This window comes from Manis pentadactyla, chromosome 3 (genome assembly GCF_030020395.1).
Source record: "Manis pentadactyla isolate mManPen7 chromosome 3, mManPen7.hap1, whole genome shotgun sequence".
Taxonomy (NCBI): domain Eukaryota; kingdom Metazoa; phylum Chordata; class Mammalia; order Pholidota; family Manidae; genus Manis; species Manis pentadactyla.
In genome coordinates, this window is record NC_080021.1 from 219,428,589 (window position 1) to 219,450,537 (window position 21,949).

General features: G+C 60.4%; 1 protein-coding gene across 8 annotated transcripts in view; it reads left to right on the forward strand.

Moving 5' to 3' along the window:
* COL5A1 (collagen type V alpha 1 chain) overlaps positions 1-21,949 on the forward strand; it is a 151,050-nt gene that overhangs the window by 29,536 nt on the left and 99,565 nt on the right. For all 8 annotated transcript variants that reach the window (XR_005027954.2, XR_008996686.1, XR_008996687.1 and 5 more), the window contains exons 2-4: positions 6,655-6,822; positions 12,392-12,605; positions 13,526-13,688. Coding sequence is in view for 5 of the 8 variants with exons in the window: in XM_036901442.2 (XP_036757337.2) it covers positions 6,655-6,822; positions 12,392-12,605; positions 13,526-13,688 (545 nt within the window). In the remaining 3 variants the exon portion in view is untranslated. The remainder of the gene's footprint in view (positions 1-6,654; positions 6,823-12,391; positions 12,606-13,525; positions 13,689-21,949) is intronic.

The window sequence follows — 21,949 nt, forward strand, 5'->3', positions numbered from 1 at the left end:
GCATGATGGCGCAGGGACAGCAGGTGCAGGGGGCCTCGGCCCCGGGCGGGGGGAGCCTCACCCCTGCCCCTTCTCCCACCCTGGCCTCGCTGGCCCGGCCCTCCGGCCTGTAGGAATGAGCCGTGGCTCTTTGCTTCCTGGAAGCAGAAGGAGGGAACTGGTAAGGGTGCAGTACGAGCAGGTGTGCCCCCACGGGGACCGTGCAGGGTGCTATGCAAACAGCAGATGCAGCCCTGGTGCCGGTGGGCACCAGGCCTGTGCTGGGCCTGGGGGTTCGGCATGGACATGCCAGGGCCCCCATCCCCCTGAGGTTTACAGCCCAGCAAAGCCGATGGACATCACAGGGAAAGGGAACAGTCATGTGCATGGAAGAAGAGTCAGGCGAACCAAGGTGCAGGCTGTGTATCCGAGGCGGGCATGTGTCACCTGCCTGAGAGGGTACCATGGGGACACATCACCTTCATCTCATTACCAGGTGACTGTCAGCCTTGGGCTCAGGGTCTCTGGGGAGACGTGCTGATTCGGGCCAGGTCTTTCTGCCCTGTGGTCACCAGCACAGCCCTTCTGCACTGGCAAAGCAAGGCCTTGGCCCTCTTGTGACGCACGCACAGGAAGCCCAAGAGCCCAGGTCCCAGGCAGCACTCCTGGGTAAGCTGAGGCATGTGGATGGAGTCCCCAGCACCCCAGCAGGGAAGATGCTGACCCCTACTGCGGAGAGTCGTCGCTGTTGGAATCCCCAGGCTCCCCCCACTCTGAACTCCATGGCCCATCCTCCAAAGGTCACAGATCAAGTACTACAGCGCCAAGCCCTCTGAGATGGGCCACTCCTGCCGAGCGACTTGGTGGGGTGAGCCGATGGGCGCGGGCAGTGCAGGGGAGCCTTCTGCACGCTCCAGGGTCCACACTGTTATCTGCATGACAACATTTCAGAGCCCTCTAAATAGCCATCAGGTTGAAAGTCTTCAGAATTCTCAAATGGTCCAGTTTCAGATCTAGAAGGGTCATAAAAAACATGTAGGGCTCTCCAGAGACCCCGAGCCCAGGGCTGACAGTCACCTTATAATGACAGGAAGGTGGTGGTGTGTCCCCATTGCCTCCCTCCAGGGGCTGGGACCCAGGTGCAGTGGACTCCTGAGAGGTCCTCGGGAGTGTGGGGCAGCCACCAGCACGGCCCGGCTTGGGTGGACACCAGGACTTGGGGGACTGAGGGAAAGCTCACCTCCCACTGGGACTCTGGGGGAGTCCACGGGCATGCTGTGGATCCCAGGCCCAGAGAGCAGGTTCTGGTGAACCGCAGCCTCCTGACCCGGACCTGCGGCGTGGCAGGAACAATAACCTGCCCCATCTGCTGGCTGGCCCGGCGGGGCAGGCAGCCTGGACTTCATAGGCGGCCTTAACCAACAGTCAGTGCTCAAGAATATGCATAGATTAGAGAAAAGCGAAAAACGGTGGAACTCGAACAAAGGACCCAACAGAAGCCCCAGCCTGCGGGAGGGCTGACCAGGCCAGGGCCTTGCACCAGGACCTCCCAGCAGGTGGAGGGCCATCCTCCCCTGTGCACAGTGTGGCGAGGCTGAGATGTGGTCCCCCGTGACAGCGCGCCCGTGGGGTAGCACGCCAGGGTGACAGGGTTTCTCATCTACAGGAGAAGCCCCAGGACAGGCCTGTGATTTATTGTATTTCACTTCCCTGTACTTGGCAGGTAATGTGCTTTCTACGAAGTGAAGGTCTGTGGCCACCGCGACGAGCAAGCCTATCAGTCTAACACTGCTCACCTTGTGTCTCTGTCACATTTTGGTCATTCTCTCAGTGTTTCAAACTTTTTAAAGTACATACATCATTCTTTTCAGACACAATGCTATTACACACTTAATAGACTATAGTATAATCATAACTTTCATACCCACTGGGAAACCAAAAAATTCATTTGACTCGCTTTATTGTGGTGGTCTGGAACCGACCCCCCTGTGTCTCTGCGTTGTGCCTGTACCAGGATGCCGTTCCCCTCCGCCTTGCCCTTCCGGGATACGTGAGAGCTGTGGGTCTGCTCACTCGGTCATTCAACAAACATGGCTTGAGTGCACAGTGTGTGTGGGCTCTGGGCAGGCGGATGGCGAAACCCCGCCCACTGTCCTGCTGCTGATTGGTGGCCTCCCTTCTCCGTCAGTTTCTGCTCGGGCCTGGGGGTGCATAATTTAGCCCTGGAAGTAGCTCCAGGGGTGTCTGCACATAGGCGTCTTTCTGCCTGAATCACTTTTGCTTTGAGGGTCCCCCCGCCGCCAGGCCCAGGCTCTGATGGCTGGGGTGGGCAGGGGAGATGAGACACAAGGCCAACACTTAGCGAGGGTGCCCTGAGTGTTCCTGGGGCTGGCAGGACATGGTGGCGCTGGGCAGCAGGGCCCCGTGGAGCATTCCGATTCCATCCTGACCGCATGCACCCTCTGTGGCTCCCGGGGGTCACTGCTTCCCCACTTCCACGCCCCCGAAGCAGGCTGTCTTCTGTGGCTTTGCACTGTCAGTGGAGAAGCATTCTTCCCAGAGGAGCCTTTTTGAAGGAGGGGTGCTGAGCCTGCGATGGCCCTCAAGCCAGGGAAGGCTGGCACCCTTCCCTTGCTCTTAGCGCTGAAGAGGGGTGTCCAGATGCCAGTGGACCCCCAGGAACCAACTTCAATTCTTGCTCAAAGCAGCTCCTCATTCCATGTGCTGACCCAGGTGCCCGTGGCAGCCCCAGCAGAAATCCTGGCCAGGGAGGAAGGCGGAGCGGTGTGGGCCGTGGCTGGGTTCCTATGTGCCTGTGTCTGCTCAGGTGGATCCTCCCGGGAGGGCGGTGTGCCACGGCCTTGGGGCTCACTGGCTCAGTTTTAGTGTGACCCACCCACTGGGTGACACCGGCCTGCTGGTGGCCGGGCTGTGAGTGGCCTGGGCGTGCTGTGCTGGCTGTCGTTCTGGGGGGCTGCTTTGATGTCTTGTGTCCTGCAGCTGAGAAGTGAGGGGTGGCAGGCCCCCAGGTGATGTGGCGCTCCATTTTTCCGGGTCTGGAGGGGCCCAGGACTGCCGACTTCCAGACGTGACGGGTCAGGGGCACTGGGTCCTCCGGGAGTGTGTGGAGGCGCAACCACTGGCTGCTGGGACCCTGGACTGCTTGCCCAGCCAGTTGTAAAGTTCGCCTCTGGTGCCTCTACCTCCCTTGTGCTTTTGCTCATTGATCCGTCCATCTGTCTGCCCCACACTCGGTCTGGGGGCCTCCCATGTGTCACCACTGTGACCCTCCTGCTGCTTTCTGGGGTCTTCAGGCTGCCTTCGGGCACAGGGCGCCCGGACTCAACCACACACTTCCATTCCTTCCTCGGCTGCCTCCTTCCTGCCTCAGAGCTGACATCCCCCCTGTCCATCCCCTTGCGGGTCTGCGGGTCACACCTGGTGCCCCTGCCTCACTGGCACAGCTGTGTCTTTAGGTCTGGCCAGCTGGGGAACAGGCCAGGGCCCTTCCTTGGGTGTGTTCCAGAAGACGTGTGCTCCACGAAGCTGCACATGGGGCTCCTGACTTGGGGTGGACCCTCCTGTGGTTCCGGGGGCCCCATGCCAGGCCCCTCCCAGCCCAGGGTGGCTTCTCGGGCAGGCTCGCTGCACAGGGCAGAGCAGAGGGGGCGGCTGATCTGGGCGATCAAATGCAGGAAATCACACTTGCCGGGCTGCAGGCCCCAGGCCTGGGCCGGGGGCTCGGGCTGCCCTCGCTTTTCTTACTGGCCTCAGGGAGGAAGTCCCACCATTTCCTCCCTCGTTGGGGTGACGCTGGCCTCGAACCTGCAGGCACCTGCCCCCAAAGCTGCCTCCCAGCGGCGCTCTCATCCTGACCGAGACCCTGGTTTCTCAAGAATCTGCTGTCGGAGCGGGAGGGCTGTGTGCCCTGCCCTGGCCTGTCCTGCCAGATCCCTCTTGGCCCTTTCCTCACCTTTTATAAAACTTAAGTGTTTTTTTAGCTTTGGCACAGGGAGCCCCCGGCCGACAGGAGGCGTGGCACGGGGCCTGGGGTGGCCCAGTGGCCTTTTCAGCTTGTTGCAGCTGAGGTCTATAAACACGTCCTGGAGGCTTCTGGAAAACAGCTCTCCCCACCAGCGATCGAGAAAACAGGTTTGCATGCCTGCGCATCTGGAAAGAGCATCACAGGCTCTTGGGGTCTGTGTCCAGAAAACCCCAGCCGGGATCTTTGCTCCCTGCCCTGGCCACCGCCAGCCTTGGGACCAAATCCCAGAGATGAGCCAGACTTCATGTCACCATGAGACGGTGCCCTGTCACCACGGCAGGTGAGCCAGCAGCTGGCCCAGGTCGCCAGTTCCCATGGCCGAGTCCAGGCCTGGGGCTGCCCGGAGCACTGCTTCTGGCGTCAAGTGGCCAAGTGTCCCACAAGGGATAAGGGGACCTGTGGGAGGGGCCGCAATGCCGAGCACTTGAGGGGTGCCACCGACGTTGAGGGACTGACCATGCTCTATGGGGACTGGGCTCTGGGTAGGAGCCGAGAACCACCTAGGAAAGTCAAAGAGGCCTCGGCAGGTGGCAGCTCTGGATGTGGGGGGCCCAAGGGTCCTGGGTTGGGTCCCACGCAGCCCCTTCCTCTGCCCCTCTTAAGGGTTTCCATGCAGAGGTGGGAAGTCCTTATCCCCGTGTTTCTGGTCCTTTGATTAAAGTGACAGAGGGCTGCAGCAACGCCAGGGGCAGAAATGGCACCACTGGAGGCGGGAACTCAAAACTCTGGAATCTGGGTAACAGTGCCTGGCAGTGACCGGTGGATGGGCAGGCACTTCATGATGAAGGGCGGCCTCTCCACCCTCCTGCCCCCGTCTCCTTGGAGCCTCCACCCAGCTCATCACGGTGGGAGCCACAGGGCCCCTCTCCTCCTCCTAGGGCGTCGTCCACAGAGCCCACGCTGACCGCGCTGGCCGGCTGTGCCCCCTTTCCTGGCCCTCCAGGGACACGGCCTTCCTTGGGGAGCCTCTTGGCAGGGGCTGAACCCCAGGGCAGCGGCTGCGGGTTCCTCAGAAGCCAGCAAAGGCGAATACAGCACGGTGCCTCTTGTTCACCTCCAAGCCCTCCATCTTTTAGGAAAGTGGGACTTTACTCTTGAGCGAATCTCAGGCATGTAATAACCCTCTGTGGAGGGGGGCCCTGAGCCAGCAGACTGCAGAGTCCAGGAGGGCCTGGCATCCCCGGGGCAAGCTTGTGTCTGTCCTGCTGTTGCACCTGGCACCAGGCACTGACTTTTCAGTAGGAGGTGTCAGAATCTAACCCAAATCAAAGGCATGAGCATAAAGACAAACTTACTGGCTCATATTGATGAGCCTTCTTCAGGCACAGCATGATCCAGGGGCCCAGACTGTGTGGCCCGGGTCTGTCTATGTTCTCAGACAGGCATTGCCCTCACCCCCAGCAGATGGCCACCTGCAGCTCTCAAGTCATAGCCCATGTGTGGAGCCGAGGAGCAGAGAGGATTTCTCTTTCCCAAAGGAAAGAGCCCCAGGATGGAGGCCTGCTGGCCCTGCCTGTCCACACCTATTCCTCAGTAACCACTGAGGACAGGGCAGTGGTGTGCTGTGATTGGCCAGGGAGGGTGGGGGGAGTTCACGTGCCTAGAGGGGGGTGTGGCCAGCCCCACCCACACCAGCTAGCAGCACCTGGCTGCACACCTGTCCTGTCACTTTGACTCAAGTGTGAGTTTATTTTCTCTTCCTGGACTCCCAGGGGCCTCTTGTTTGTAGGAACATGAGCTGAACTTCCCCATGAACCTGGCTCTGTCGAGGGCAGGCCATGGATCCCTAGCCTGTGGGCATCGCAGCCCTGAGGTGAGGGGCAGCTGGGGGCACAGGAGGCCGTCTTGTGTGTTCGGGGGTCCGGGTGAGCTCTCTGCTAAGTGCCGTGGCCTCTGTCAGTATGCCAGCTCTCCCCGGCCCTCAGGCACTGCCTTTCTCCCTGGAGGAGCCCCTGGACTGAGGGTCAGGAACTTTCTGGAAGGCATGCAGGGCCCTGCTCATCCCAGGCCCTTGATTCTGCACCATCTTGCCCTGTAGGCATAGGTCTTCTGGGGGCAAATGGAAACTGGGTATTTCTGTAGACTCTAATGGGAGAATTAGGTTTTCATTGAACAATGAAGGGGGTCGGTATGCCAGTACATGCCCTGATCAGGAGGTGCCAACACTCCAGAAGTTGTACAGCAGATTTCCCTCTCCTGTTACATCACTGCCCACTAAGCCCCTTCCATCGGCAGTGGGGTCTTGCACAGTCTTCCGGCTAATGTTTGGGGTGGGCTTCCCATGACACTGAAGAGACAGGGTGTCTGGAAGCGGGTGGACTGCGCTTGCGGCTGGGCTTGAGGGGGCACATCCATGCAAACTGGGGCGAGGCCCTCCGGGGCGCAGGCCGGGATCTGCTCCCGCAGTGGCTGCCTGCAGGGGTGGGGCCAGCAACGTGGTCCCACCCACCCACCTGCACGTGCATTTCTTCCAAGCGGGACACCCGGCCTCCACGGAGCTCAGGCTTCCGGGCTGCTTCTGGTCGGTCCCCAGTTCACCTGACCCCCCAGGGCGCTCCTGAGAAGGTGGTCTGCCCATGCGCTGTGCCTTTCTTCTGCGACTAACCCCGCACCTCCCTCTGTCATTTCAGCTCAGCCAGCAGATCTCCTAAAGGTTCTAGATTTCCACAACTTGCCTGATGGAATAACCAAGACGACAGGTTTTTGTGCAACACGGCGATCGTCCAAAGGCCCGGACGTGGCTTACAGAGTCACCAAGGATGCCCAGCTCAGTGCCCCCACCAAGCAGCTGTATCCTGGTAAGGGGCATGCATGGGCCCTGGGTGTGGGCACGGCTCCCTCTGTGGCAGAGCCCGGAGTTGAGTGGTGGGAGCAACACGCTCAGTTTTCCGGGAAGCCCCTTTGTAGTGAGCTGGTTTTGATCTCATTATAGTGAAAACAGTCCCACCGCCCCATTGTCACCAGCCAAGGTGGGTGCACGGGGCCACATCTGTCCCTGTTGGTGTTCCTGGCATATGTGTCTGCAGCTGTGGACTGGCTGCCAGGACCCAAAATGCAAAAAGATTCGGGGGGGGAGGGGTGTTTCCTTAGGTGATGAGGTTAAGAGAAGCCCCAGGGTCATGGGAAAAGAAATGCTTCCAGACAGAAGCTTCACTGGGGGCAATGACGTTGAGACCCACATGCCTCAGACATCACGGATCCCAGCAAGGTGGTGCAGGCTCAGGACAACTGATTGCCGAGCACCGCGTCCCTGCTTTTAATTACAGGCCCAGAGTGGGGAGCAGCGGTGGCTGCTGAGATGTAGCATCTGCGTTGTCCCTGTCACCCAGCCGTGGGTGTATGCGACCCCCCTCCCCAACCCCGAGTCAGCTAAACCCTCAGGTTCTCTGGACATGGGTCAATAGTCACAGTGGGTAGCCTCCCCCGGCCTTAAATGAGCTCCTGTTTCCGATTTGGGTCAGAAAGGGACTGGGGACCTTGGGTACATGAGCCCCCTTGGGAGACGTTTTATAGTTGGCAGAAGACCCTGCATCATCTTCTGGGTGACCTGGACGTGACCCCGACATTGAGGTGCCAGGCTCAGGCCGTTTCTTGACAAGCTGATGGTGTGTCTGTTCTCTGTGTCCCACTGTCTCTGTAGGGGCTGCATTTCTGTCCCTCAGCTCTGGGCACCCCCCACCTGTCTTCCCGGCCTTCCCTTACGTCCACGGGGGCTTTTAAGCTTTGAGTCTGAGAGCCTGGGTCGGCTCTTTTCAGGACTGCTGCCTGGCTCTGGTGAGACCCTCCAGGCACCGGGTTCCTGCCAGGCCTCTGGAGGAGCCCGCCTTTGGGTGGCCAGGGTTGAGAAGGTCAGTGTGTCCCTTCGGACAGAGGTCGCTGTGAGGGTGCCCTGCTTTGCTCCCATAAGGGCCACAGGAGCTCAGCTTCCCCTAGACCCAGAGGAGCATTTCTTACACAATTGGGGTGAACGTGTCTTTTAGGACCCCTGAATGCTCACTTCCACGTTTGTCCAGAAGTTGCCTGCTTTTCCGCCCCATGCCCCCAGTTTAGAATTCCTGTCTCGACAGGTGGATTGAGGGGAAGGCTTGAGGGAGCTGACCGCCCAGTCCACGGGGACTGTGGCTCTAGAATTAACACCCGGTGCACAGCGGGTGTATAATGCTGTCACATTAAAGGGCCACACCGTCCTGCCTTGGGGGTGATCTGTAGTAAATCCTCAGACAGTTTAATCTGATCCCTGTCACCCAACTCAGGGTCATCTGCACAACCAGCTCCCTGGAACTGCTGTCCTTATGTCCTGTTCCCCTTGCAGTATCTCACGGCAAGAAGTATCAGAGGATCTTAGAATGCAGGCTAATTATTGGAGCTCTAGTATGAATTCCTGAACAGTAAGAAAGGGAATGTTTGTAAAGCTCACATTTTCCTAAGCTCTCAAATTAGTAACCAATTAAGACACTCAAGGGTTTACAAGCTCTTGCAGGGCCTCTGGTCATAATTTGTTTATGTAGTAGGATGGGTGCATGCATGACAATCGCCTCGTAAATGCCAAATACAACTGAGGGTGCTTGGGAATGATTTAAGTAGGAATTTCCGTGGGGTACCTTCTGCAACCCCAAAGTGTCCAGGCAGCGGAAGCTGTCCCAGGCCATGCTCACAGATCAGTGCAGAGTGACTCTGTCCCTGGGATCTGATGAGACTACACAGCGTGTCTCTTCCCTTCTCGCCTGGAAACCTTGGACTGAGCTTGCCGGCTGTCCTTTTTGCTCTGATGTCTGGCTGTGTTTCAGGTGCCCTGTCTGCAGGGTGGCTGCAGAGGAAGGGGTGGTGTGGGTCAGCTGGCTGCAGCAGGACTGGGGGCATGGTGGCCTGAGTTGAGCATAAATGTTTTTAAATGTCTCTTAGTGCAAAGGGAAGTCCATGTCCAGGTGACTTCTTTCTATAACAAGAAAATCCTCTGGAATCCTCCCAAGCGGGCCGCCTGGCTTCTGAGGATGCGGGCTCCCCTTTGCAGGCTGGGCGGGCCCGGGTCATGAGTGGGTGCATGGTGGCTGAGGCGAAAGCACACATCCCTTCCCCCAGCTCAGGCCAGATACAAGGTAACACCTTGATGGGGGTCTAGGAAGCCAGGGCCCCAGGCTGGGGTTCCGCAGAGGCCCTGCCTCCTTCCCAGCAGGTGAGGGTATACGGTTTAGTGCTGTCGGCACTCCTGAGCAAGACAGGGACCAACAGCCTCCCTGATCCTAAGGCGTCTTCCTCGTCGCCTGTGTTCTGAGCTCAGTGGGACCCAGGAGCTGGACTCCAAGCCTTGGGCTTTTCCTGACAGCTAGTACTGGGCGGCCCTGCCACCATGTCCACTGGGCCCTAAGGACAAACCAGACTGTAGGCAGGACCCAAGGCTGTGATGCTCTGGGGAGACAAACTGGAGAAGGTTGCACTGCTTGCCTGGGGGGCTTTCCAGACCTCCCCACCCTCTGCGTGTGGGGGGACTTCGTGGCAGGGTAAGACAGACCTCGAAGAAGCCATCACAGGTTGTCTTTGAGAGCAGGAGGCCAGTGTGTCTCCCAGGCCACCCTGACTTCGGGAGGCTCCCTTCTGCTGCAGCCCCAGGGATGCAGTGCTTCTGTGCACATTGAGCCGGGACCTGCGGCGTCACCCACGGCCATGCTGGCGACCACCCGGCCCCTTCCTCTGTTCTCCTGCCTCGGGGTGGGGTCCTCTCCATTTTCCCTTCCCTGTGGTAATCTTGGGGCTGCTGAGACGTGCTTTATGCTCAGAATCTGAGGCAGGGCCTGGATGTGGCCGTGTCCCCCTGCCCCGTCACCTTCAGCGCTCCCTCCATAGTAGGCTGGGGCTCCGGATCAGATCCCGCCCAGCAGAACATCCTGTCTGATAACTGTTGGCTTAGTAGGATTCAGTTCGATAGCAAACACATTTATGAAACCCCTACTGTCTTCCCAGGGTGCCCTGGCACCCTGGGCCTAAGCCCAAGTAAGACAGAATGATCTAAGCAAGTCAGTCATTCGGGCTCTTAGCGAGCCCACCCCTCAACTGTGACTCTTCTCCAAGAAATAAGGTAAGAGGTGCTGGCAGCTGACTCATTTCTCTCAGCCACCCAGACACTGGGCGATCAAGACGCACCCCTCTGGCGCCCCACAGGACTGGGGCGGACCAGCTCTAAACTGGCAGTAAGTCCATTGTTATTTTGCCAGGGGAGAGATTAATGTCAAATCTAATTTATCTTTTCAGGTGATCTGAGCTGACAAAATCTGTGACCACAGAGATTTAAAAATTGGGAAGCAGGACCTTGATGGCCTGGGGGGGATGGGGTTCAGCTCCTGGGCAACGTGTCACACAGGAGGAAGCACACTGCCTTGTGTCCCATCCTTTCATTATTTAAGACAGGATGCTGGCTGTGAGTGGCACGGAGTGGTCATGGGTGGGGAAGATCAGGTGGCCCTTTGAGGTGAGTCGCTGGCTGAGAGCACAAGTGGGCAGTGCCCGGGCAGGCAGGGGGCTCTGAGGCGCGTCAGGTCAGACCTCGGCACCTTGTCACCCTGGGGACCAAGCAGGGCCGCCAAGGTCCTACTGCTGGCCTCCTGCTGGGACCCGCACAGCAGATCACCTCCTTCTGTGTGGGGCAGCAAGCCGTGACCCCCACTGTCCCCTCCCTTATTGGGGGCAGTGTGACTATAGTACCCTTAACAGACCTCTTCCCAAAGACTTCCCGTTAGAAGAGGCAGGGCAGCCCGAGTCTTGGGCAGGTGGCTGCGCTGACCCCGGTCATATTCCACCTGGAGCTGTCCCCATACTGGAGAACGGGGCCTTAAGTTGTCCCCTGAGGAAGGCCAGGTCACGGTGCGCACGGAACAGACCAGTGTCCAGCTCACTGACCCAGTGGTTGACCCCAGGCTGGGGGCCTTGCGCCTCCCCCAGGGGCACCTTAGCCTGGGGCTTGGGGCCCAGAGGATGGCGCTTTCAACCTGCCCGTGTCTCAGCATTAAGCGCTCACCAGGTGGCTTCTCTGACTTGGCCTCATTCCTTTGGAGCAGCTGTGGCCTCTCTTGCCCTCTCCCTCGCAAGATCCCTCCACCTCAAAGGACGCCGAGGCATAGCTGGTGGTCCCCCACCCCATCCGAGGTCCCGGGACACCCTTGGCCTGGCGCTTGGAGGCCACCTGCTCCCACCTCCCGGCCAGCTGCGGCTGCGGCCAGTCCGCCAGCAGAGGGCGCCCGTGGATAGCCTCCTCGCTGGGACTGCTGGTCCCAGCTCCGCCACCTAATGGGGCTGCTGGCCTTCTGGGCCACCTGGCTGGCCTTGTTACAATTCTAAAGCAGTGGGGCCCTGATAATGGGGTCTTTCCTCATCCGGGCCCGTGAGCCAGGCTCACAGCCCTCGGTAGCGCTACTGAGCGTGGGGCAGCCTCCACCTGCCCTTCTGGTCGTCCACGGCATGTCCCCGCTGACACGTCCCTGGCACCGCTCCCTCCGGCTGCTTCTGAGAGGCACCTTGGCTTGGGGCGAGCATTTCTGGCTACCCCGAGTGTGCGTTGATCTGCCCACCCTTTCCACCAGCCCCCGGGCTCTCCGCAGGATTGCAGATCGCGCGTGGAAGTGAGAAGTGCCGACCTCACCACCACATCCACGGGGAGGAGGGGCCAGGGCTTCCTGTCGCTGTGAAGCGAGGGGCACGCCCGCGGGAGACCTGGGCATGCAGAGCGGCCTGGTGCACCGCGCAGGGCCCGCGTGGGTCTAGCTTCTAATGGCCAAACTGTGTTTGGTCTGTGCTGTGAGGAGCATCCCTCATGTCAACGCAGAGGCTTCCTTCTCCCTCCCTCCCCTATCTTTCCTCCTTCCCTCTTTTGAGTTCTTCCTACTTTTTTCTGTTTTGCATACCAACCAGGAAACGGCAAGAGGAGCCTTTTTAGCGTGACCTCCCGCCTCCCTCCTCTCCCCTCTCTCCTCCCTCCGGGGGAGAAGACCTCTGCTGGGCTCAGGGTTAGGTACTGCACGGGGGTGGGGACGGCGGTACAAGCACACACCCGACACCGCCTCTGCCCAGAGGAAGCTCCCAGTCTAGCGAGTTCCGATGAGGCTTTATACACAGATGTGCGCACAGCTGTAGGAGCCCAGACGACAGCCTCCAGGGCGCACAGCTGGAAGGGCCAATCGCCTTGGCATTTGAACTAAGCCTCCAAGTGAGGAGGCTTGGCTGTGTGTTGATGAGGAAGGCCTGCAGGAACAGTTTGACCAAGGGGCAGGTGTGCAGCAAAGGTTGCTGGGTCCTCAGGCTGGTTTGTGTGCAGAGAGCTGTGGCTGGGCTTGGTCGGGCGCTTCCTGACCGCCTTCTCATCTCCGTCCTCTGTTCCAGCGTCTGCATTCCCTGAGGACTTCTCCATTCTGACCACTGTGAAAGCCAAGAAAGGCAGCCAGGCCTTCCTGGTCTCCGTCTACAATGAGCAGGGCATCCAGCAGATTGGCCTGGAGATGGGCCGCTCTCCGGTCTTCCTGTACGAGGACCACACAGGGAAACCAGGGCCAGAGGACTATCCCCTGTTCAGAGGCATCAACCTGTCAGATGGCAAGTAAGTGGGCTCCACTCAGTAATGCAGGCCTGTTGCTGAAGGGTCAGGGAAGGCCACCCAAAGCCAGCTGGCTGGATAGGGATGTCATAGCAGGTGATGCCGACATGTGCCCAGGAGGGCACCAGGCACAGAGTGCTGGGCTTGGAGTCCTCAGAGCTGGGTCCTGGTCCCAGGTCATCCCCTGTTTCTTTGGGGGGCCGCTTCTGCTCCCTGGGCCTCCATTTCTCCTTAACCAATTACACTAATGTACATCAAATGCTAGCCTCTTGATCTCAGGGGATGCAGGAGAAGGTGTGTGCACACCCAACTTGTCCCAGAGAGGATTTAAGGATACAGGCACATTAGAAGTGGGAGTGAATGATTTACCAAAAGGAAGGCAAGTCGTTGCAGAATTCCCTATTTATTGTAGTTCGAAAGGCACCTCTTTCATGGCTAACATGTCTCTGGCCACGTGCAGTGACTGTTGAAGACCCGCAGGGTGGGATTCCTGTATTTGTCACTGAGCGTTTCATGTAGATCCACGGATTCCACCATTTCCCATCAGAATCTGTCTTCTCCAGCCCCTGTGGTTTGCCGTTGGGGGTTCAGATGGTGCACGCAGGGCAGCAGACTTGCCAAGATCTGCTGACAAGCTTTCAGAGCCACGTGCGGGGCCTCCCGCTGAGCTCACAGGTGTGGACCCTGGACCTCCTCTGAGCCACGAGGAGGCGGAGGCTTGGAGGAGGACTGGGTCTGGCAGTGGGACATTGGGGGTCGCAGTCTCTCCAGCCGCAGTCTGGCTGCAGGGGCTCGGCTCTGAGCTGCTCAACCCATGATGTGGAGGACTAGGGCTTCTTCCTGTGTCTGCAGCAGATCCCTGTCCTGGCATCCCGGGGCACACCATCCCCCCTTCACCCTCCTGGACTTTCTGTCTCTTGCAGGTGGCACAGAATCGCTCTCAGCATCCACAAGAAAAATGTCACCTTGATCCTGGATTGTAAGAAGAAGACGACCAAGTTCCTTGACCGCAGCGACCACCCCATGATAGACGTCAATGGCATCATCGTGTTCGGCACCCGGATCCTGGATGAGGAAGTGTTCGAGGTGAGCAGGAGGGGGCAAGCCAGCCCGCACACTGCCTGGGACAGACGCCGGCAGGCTGTCATTCCTTGGACAGAGCTGGCGCGCCTGCTGTCGGCTCCTGTCTGCTCCTCGGGGGCGGGTGGGTGTTCCCGCATGGACACGGCTTCTGTCAATCTGAAGCCTCTACTGCTGTCTGCAGGGATGTTTGTGGCTGGCAGGAAGGGGCCCTAATATATATGTGTCTCCCGGAGACCAGTTAGGGAAGGACTTGGGTTTATAACCCAAGCTTTATGGGAACATGCAGAGTCCTGCCTTCCGACATCTAAGGGCCATCCTGGGAGGAGGGGCAGCCGCCTTCTGGGTGCCCGTGGAAGGCAGAGCTCGGCCAGCGTGTGGAGCTGCAGGAAGGCACCGGCCACCGCGGCTCAGAGATGCTCGCACCCACTGCCAGCATGGGCAGCTTTCCTGGGAAAGGCCTCAGAGACGGGGCTGGGGCTGAGCAGAAGGGGCCCTGGAGCCCCCACTTCAGCCCATGGAGACCTACGTCCCTCTCCCTCATGGATCACGGTTCCCCTGAGACATTGTTAGAGAGCCTGTCCTACCGCCACACGTGGGTCACCACTGCTGCTGACCCGTGATTCCAGGTGCCCATGGGGGTGCGTGGGAATCACCTGGGAACTTTACAGGTTCCAATCCCTTAGCCCCGTCCTGGGCTGCCGGGGCAGTGGGCCTGCGTCCGGGCCCCAGGATCTGCATTCGGGGAGCACTTCAGGTGACCAGTGCTGTCCCTCTCTTAGGCTAGGTGACGTCCTGCTGCTGGGCCTCCTTTACTTTTACCTAATCAGGCTTCACAAAGGAAGACTTGGGTGTACCACGGGCTCCTTGGCTAAGGCACGTTTGGAAGCCACCAGGCTAGACGGTCCCCGAGGGCTGTCCCAGCTCTTGGATTTCACCTGTGGGGTCCCCAGAGGCAGAGGAAGAGATGGGCCAGCATTTCCTCCCCAAATCGCCAAGAGCCAGTGTGAGCTCCCTGGACCTGCTCGCATGGGTGGCCATGTGGGAATGGCCTACTCTGGGCCTGGCCAGCCTATTTCACCAGCACCTGTGCCTGAAGTGGGGTCTCTGGTCTGCGCATCTGCTCAGTGAATTGGGACCCACCAAGCTGGACAGTGTCAGCTGGACCCTGACAGAGCACCTGGGAGGGGGAGAGGGCACCCGCTTATCACTCCATGTCTACTTGATCGGCAGTGATGCCTGCCACAGACTCCGGGGCCTGCCAGTGGGGAGGGCCGCAGAGGGCAGCAGCCGTGGTGCAGACTGCTGGGGCCAGACTGTCTCCTTTCCCGGGCTGCTGGCTGTGGGACCTCAGGCACGGTGCTCCGGCATTTCCAAGTCTTGGCTTCCCCATCTGTAAAATGGGGTCATGAGTGAAGCACTTCAGCTTTTCAAATAAAAGTGATGTAACTGTTTCTTTCTGGCAGATTCCAAGTAATGGCCCTTTCCAATTTAACCACGTGGTGTCTCTAGGGCCTTTTCAAAGGGCGGTGGGGGTGGGGGGGTGCAGCACTGGTGAAAAGTGGTTTTCTAGCAGCCACATTCTCCCCTGGAAGGATGACGTCCCCCCAGTAAAAGCCAGTCTGCCGCAGCTCTGAGAAGCTCTGGGGGAGCTGGAGGGTCAGGTCGCTGCGGCTCTACACAAGCAGTTTTATACTTAGCACTGTTTCCAGGCAGGGATCTACCAAACTCTAGAGAGCCTCCTGGGGGCACTGGGCTTTCCCTGGGATGTGCATGGCACAGCAGAGAACCCCTATGTCCAAGGTAAAGTGCCATTGAGGGAGATGGCCTGGGATGGAGACTGCCTGAGCCATGATCAACACTTCTGCAGTGGGTGCCCAGCTGTAGCCACCTGGGGCTGTGCCCGGGGCCTCTGTGGGCCAAATGCTGGGCCTGCGTGTAGATGCCAGGCCTGTGTGCAGACGCCAGGCCTGGGTGTGGATGCCAAGTCTGGTGCAGAGTCCGGGCTTGGGTGTGGACGCTGGGCCTGGGTGTGTGTTGTCGGCAGCCCCCTGCTCCCTCGGCCTCCCTAGCCCGGGTGTGAGCCTGGTTTTGATGGGTCTGCCCTGCAGAGTGGGGGCCATGCCTGTGCCTTCCAGGGCAACTCAGGCGGAAGGGAGGTGCACAGATAGGTCTCGTGGGCCTTGGGCTCATGTTCTTCCTTCCAGCCAATGGCCTGGAGCCCATTGCCAAACCTCTCCAAGCCCAGTGTCTTCATCTGTACAGCGAGGCCGGCGCTCTGGGATTTTAGGGCGGTCAGACGGAATTTGAGTGAAATGTCTGTGCCCCTAAGGGTCACAGCCAGCCACCCTGACCCAGAGCCATGGCGGTCAGGACCAGGGCCATCCCAAGGCCCTCTGGCCTGCTGTCAGCCTTCACCCGCCCAGGATGGCTGTGACATGTGTGCTCCTTCCTGGTGGCATGGGGTCACCAGCTGTCCACTATCTCTGCTCTTCCAGACCCATCTTTTGAGTGAGGTGCTGGAACCCCTGTCTTAAAGCTGGGCCTTGAGCTGTGAGGCGATGGAGCCGCTGGCCCACCAGCACACCTGTGCTGAGAAGCCCGCAGGGAGAGGACTGGCGGGAGGCCATGCAGGCCCGAGCCAGCGTCAGGGCCCTGGGTGCTCTGGCCCGGCCCACGTGCTGCCATCTCAGTCCCCAAGAGGCGTGAGCTGGTGAACTGCTGCCCTCACCCCCGGCAGGGCCCCCCAGGTGGGACTGACTGCCCCTAGGGTGGGGTGGTGAGAGCTGGGGGGTGCTTGGGCAGCGTGCCTGGTCACTGTCTTGCCACCCACCTGGTGGGTTTGGCCAAACCCTTTCCCTGCTGCTGTGTCCTCAGATGGAGAGGGTTCTGTGGGGCTACTTAGGGGCGCCGTCTACTGCCACGTTCCTGGAAGGTGGGTGTGTCGCTTGTCCTGTCTCTTCTCCTGGGCCGTGCCTGTGCCCTGGGGCCAGCAAGCAGCTGGGGTCCCAGGGCATTGATCCTGCCCCCCGAGGTGGAGTAGGTGCCGGGCAGGACAAGGGCCCACTGCGGAGAGGGCTGGGGGCTATTACTCAGACCCCTGTGGAGAGGGGTCCTGTGGGGCCCCCCTGAGGGACAGTCTTGTTCTCACCCAGGGCTTAGGAGTGAGCTTTGTATTTTTGGAGACCCTGATGAGAGTGCCAGGGAGAGCCGTGTGCTTGGCAGGAGGCAGGAGGGTGGTTTTCTGCAGGAGCAGAGCTGACTGGGCGGCTGTTCAGGGTCAGCACCGGCCACCAGGACCCCGGGACCACTCACTGCCTGTGTGTTCTTCCCTCCTGTCAACCCTCCCTGTGCCCAGAAGCCAGCGCCAGAGAGGCTGAGTGACCCGTAGAAGGTCACCCAGCAAAACGGTAGCTGAGAAGGGCTGCTCCTGGATCTGAAGTTGCCCACAGCCTGATGGTCCTGCCATGAGGTCATGACAGAGAGAGCGGGCATGACAGTCCCAGCAGCCCCCGCCTCTGTCCACCTGACCAAGGAAACCAGGGCCTTGGAAACTGGGCCGCGACCCTCCCCAGCTGTCCCCTACAGAACCAGTGGGTGCCGGGCCTTGCTCTAGGCTGGTCCTGCGCAGGCCCCGAGGACTTCAGAGTCCCCTGGTCTGTGGGGTCTTGAAGCCCTGGAACCTTCCAGGAGGCGTCAGTACGAGCTATTTACAGGGGCGCTGGCTGCCGGAGCTGGCCTTTGCTATGTGACTGCTGACCTCCACCTGCCGAGCACCCTCCCCTGGCCCAGGCTCTGGAACGTGGGGTGCCCCAGTGGACCCCACACACCTCTGCTGTGCCGTCGGCTTATCTGTGGGCCTGGAGCCAAACAGAGGGGCCTAGTGGGGACGGAGGGCAAGTCAGGGCCTGGTGCTTGGCCGTGGGAGGCCTCTGCAGGACAAGGACCCCCCTTGTGGGGTGAGGCCACAGGAGGGGGTGGGAGAGGAGGAGACCCCAGGAGCTGGGAGCTAGGGGCTCTGGGCCAGGACCCAGATCTGCTTTTAAGCTGTCCACTGTTTCAAGGGGCAACAAGAGCAAACATTCTATAAACTGGAGCTTTTTCTGCAAAATCCCGGGTGCCAGCAGGAAAACGATGGCATCGCATCCAAGTAGCTGCACTCCCGCCCGCCCGCCATGTGGGCCCTCTGGAAGGCCAGGGGCTGAGCTAATCTCCCTGACGCCCTTCTTCTAGGCCTGGCTTTTCCACTGACACCTTCTTTCCTGGAATTCAGCTTCCCCAGGGCAGGCACAGGGCCTCTGCTGAGGAGCTTGCTTAGGGATCCGTGGGGGTGGCCTGGGGTCCCGCTCGGGTGTGCCGAGCTGCCCTTCCCAGACGTGGATGGTGACTATGTCGAGGTCTCCCAGGCGCGAGACAGCGGGCTTGGCATCCGGGGCCTGGGTCCACGTCTGCACCTCCGCTGCCCAGGGTGACCTCTGAGCACCCAGAGCCCTGCAGGAAGCAGCTCAGCACCTGCCACTTGCCAAGGGCCTCCCAGGACAGCCTGTGCTGGGGACACACAGGGGACGACACGGGGCTCAGGAAGCCACAGTCTAGTGGGCTGAGCCGACAGATGTGCCTCCGGGCGGCGGGGCTGTCCGGAGTGTGAAGAAGCCACAGACAGGAGGGTGCAGACCACGTGGGGTGTGATGGGCTGAGCTGCATGCAGACACACAACCCGTGTGTCCTGTGACACCGGGGACTCTGTGGGAGACACGTTCACTGTGGTGGGAGGGGCGTGGCTGTGCAGGGTCCGAATCCTGCCCCTTGTCCACACCGTGGCCTGCTCCGTTTGTCAGCCTCCCCACGGCTTTGTCAGCTTGACCCCACTTTCTCTGCTGAGGGGACCTGCAGGCACCTTCGAGACTGATCTGCTCCCTTCCTGGAAGGCGGCCGAGTGGGGCTCGGGGAGGGCTGGCAGGGCCGGTTCTGAGCTCCCGTGGCATCGTGGGCAGACGGGGATGCACGTGGATCCGGTGGGGGGAGAATCAGAGCCCATGGCTCAGGGCGCTCGACCGGTGGTGTCTGCACTCCCCTTTCCCCACTAGTTGGTAGCTCACAGGCTGGGTGTCCCTCCCAGGGTCCATGGGTGTTTTTCCCATGATGGTGCCAGTTAGTCCCACTCTGGGAACAGGAGGACATGGGCTCTGGAGCCAGACCAGGCAGGAGCCCCAGTACCACCTGGAAAACCAGCCAACACACTCCATCCCCTGCGGCTGGGTGGGCCTGCTACTGTCTGCCCACAGTGCCCGGGTTGGCACCGGCCTGGGAGGCCCCCATACTGCCGTGTCCCAACTGGAGCTGTCAGCATGATGGGGTTCCCTGGGTGGGCCGTGCTGTGCCCTGGGCCCTGTCCCTGTTCCGCCCCAGCCAGCATGGCCGTGTGTGTGGGCCTGTGTTTCCTGACCTCAGATGGGGACATGGAAGCTCCCAGGGCTGAGTCATGGACCCAAAACCTGGCCCAGGGCAGGGGCAGCTCAAACCCAGGGTTTCCAACTTGGAGCTGCAGTCCTGGGTGGGCACCCCCGGATGGCAGTGGGCGCAGCCTCAGGCAGACACACCTGGAAGGGCCTAAGCTTCTGGTTCTGTCCCAAGACCTGCATCCTCTCCAGTCCCTGCTCCCAGCTCTGTGTGCACTTGTGCCTCCCCCAGCAGGGCCTCCCTGCCATGTCAGGCCCCTGCAGGCGCAGGGGGACAGGACTGAGCCAAGGGAAGGCCTCTTGCCAGTCTTCAGCTCTGCCTGCTTTTCACAGACCTCCCCTAATTTCTGGGAAGGTCAGAGACATGACCTTCTCCGTGAGCTCCCTGGGCCGCTGCAGAGCACATGTCCCCAGTTTGGTGTGCCCCCTCCAGAGGAGGGAGAGGAGGGGTCCTTCCTGTCTCTCCCAGCTCCTGGCTGCATCCCTCCAGTGTCGGCCTCCATCTCCACGTGGCCTGTCCTCGGTCCCAGCATCTCCCCAATGCATGTCTCTTAGAAGGCCACTTACTACTGGGTGCAGGGCCCCTTCTGATTCAGGACGGTCTCATCTCAAGACCACTGACTTGATTACATCTGCGAATACTGTTTCCAAATGACGTCACATTCCCAGGTTGCAGGGGTGGGGACATACGCTCTTTTTTGGGCTCACCATTTAGCCTGCTGCTCAGACCAGCATGGAAAGGGGTTTTTTCTTGTCAGTGCTGGTGGGGCATAGTTAGCATGAGGTTAATTAAAAACAAGTCTCTGGATGTAAATATTTGGTGGATTTTACACTGAGCCTCTCTCAGACTGCTGGACCGCGTCTGGCCCAGGAGCGGAAGGGTCAGTGCTTCCCAGCAGAGGGGCTGCTCAGGGACAGGCCTGTACACACCTCCTGGCTCAGACGGACGGCCGACTGGCCAGTGAGGACAATTTGCACGGAACTGGGGGCATGTTTTCTGATTCAGGTTCGGGAAGGGCTGGGCAGTGGGTGACCCGCCTGGGGCTGGCAGCCTGTGGGCTGGGGGCCAGGGAGCAGCGGGCATCCAGGAAGGGCCACGCGGAGCAGGGTGACCGTGGGTAATAGCAGTTCCCTCATTCATGTCCCCACCGAGGCCTTTCATCTGGAATTGCACTTTGAGTGGTTGGAGGTTTTTGGGGGTGGGGGCAGGCCGTCTCTGCCTGGGGGGCCTGGCGAGGAGGCCTTGCTTCTGCCCACACCCCGTGGAACCTGGGACCTGGCACCTGCTGCTGCCTGGCCCAGGAGGGCTTCAGGCTTGGGGAACCGAGCACCAGGGCTGTGTCCGGGCCCCAGGGGGCTGATGTGAGGCTGGAAGCTGGCCTTGGGGAATGACTTCATGCCGGCTTACTGCGACTTTCTACTCTGTGGGTTCCCTGGAACGATGGTGCCTGGGGCTCTGGGAGAGGATTGCCCCTGTGCTGGGACCTGCAGTGCCACAGTGGGCCTGGGGGAGAGGGGACAGGCCACTGAAGGTGAAGCTTCTGGATGCTGGGTCTGCAGTGGTGGGGGACAGTGGCCGAGGGGAGCCCATCTGCCTGGGCCTGGCAGGTGCCAGTGTGGGTGGCTAGAGGGCAAGGGGGCCTGCCATGTGCACGGGGCTTCTTCCTTACCAGCCAGCCAGCACTGGGGGACCCTGTACGTTCTGTGACAGTGTCCGAGGGCCCCAGGGTGCAGGCACATGTGTCCTGTGCAATCTCAGGCTCCAGGACGACCCTGGTGGCAAGTAGCCGCTTATTGTTACAGTGACATAATTAAATCATTGTCATTACTGCTGTCATCTTCCTTGTCTTACAAATGGGGTGGAGGGGGGGGAGGGTCTGCATGCTCAGCTGGGAAGTGGAGGAGTGGCCATCCAGGCCTCCCTGCGGAGGGCCTTCTCTCGGGATGCAGTGTGAGGGTTGGGGTGCCTGGGGCCCCCTCTGAGGGGCAGACTGCACCGGGAGGCAGGGTGCGGGGCTCTGGGGCTGGCTGCCGGTCTTTGGCGCCATGCCTGCAGGGTGTAGGTGGCCCCAGGAGCCCTTTCACGGCTTGGGAGGCAGAGACTGTGATCCCTGAGGGTCAGCTCACACCCTTCTCGGTGCGCCGCCCCTGAGCGCGTGTGCCCAGGGCTGGGGCGCCGATGGGCCCGCTGACTTTGCGCAGGACTTCCGCGGGAGGGCTTTGATGGTCCGGCTCTGAGTGCATCTCAGACTCAGTCCCCGTTGTGCCCCAGATGTGTCGGAAGGACAGGGGCTGTGGAGCTGTGCCCTGTGGCCTCTGCTCCCTGAGGAGCCTGGCACAGCCAGGGGGGGCAGGGCTGTGCCTCTGCGGGTTCGCCCCCCTCTGGTCAGCTCAGTGCTGACGTGGGCATGGGTCATGGTGCAGAGTCTGCTCCAATGGGCCACTGGGCTAGCTGGCACGGTGCCTGCGGAGCAGCCCTGGCCTGGACATTCAACCCCTCCCGTCGCCCTGCCCAGCCCCCGTAGCAGGGGCGGCATGCTCTGCCCACAGTGAGGGTCCTGCAGTGACTGTGGGTCTGCAGAGACCCCGAGCTGGGGCTGGCTGTCACAGACGGGCCACGCTTCTCTCTCCGTCGACAGTGGGACTCGGGAAGGCCTTTCCAGGCGGGGACCATGTCCTGGAACCCCGGAAACGAAGTGCAGTAGGACAGCAAGTGAATTCCGCACTGGGGTTCACAGCAGTCACTTGTGCAAGTGTGTGGGGAGGCGACGTGGCGGCGGTCCCTGCGGCGCAGGTGTGGGTTGTGGA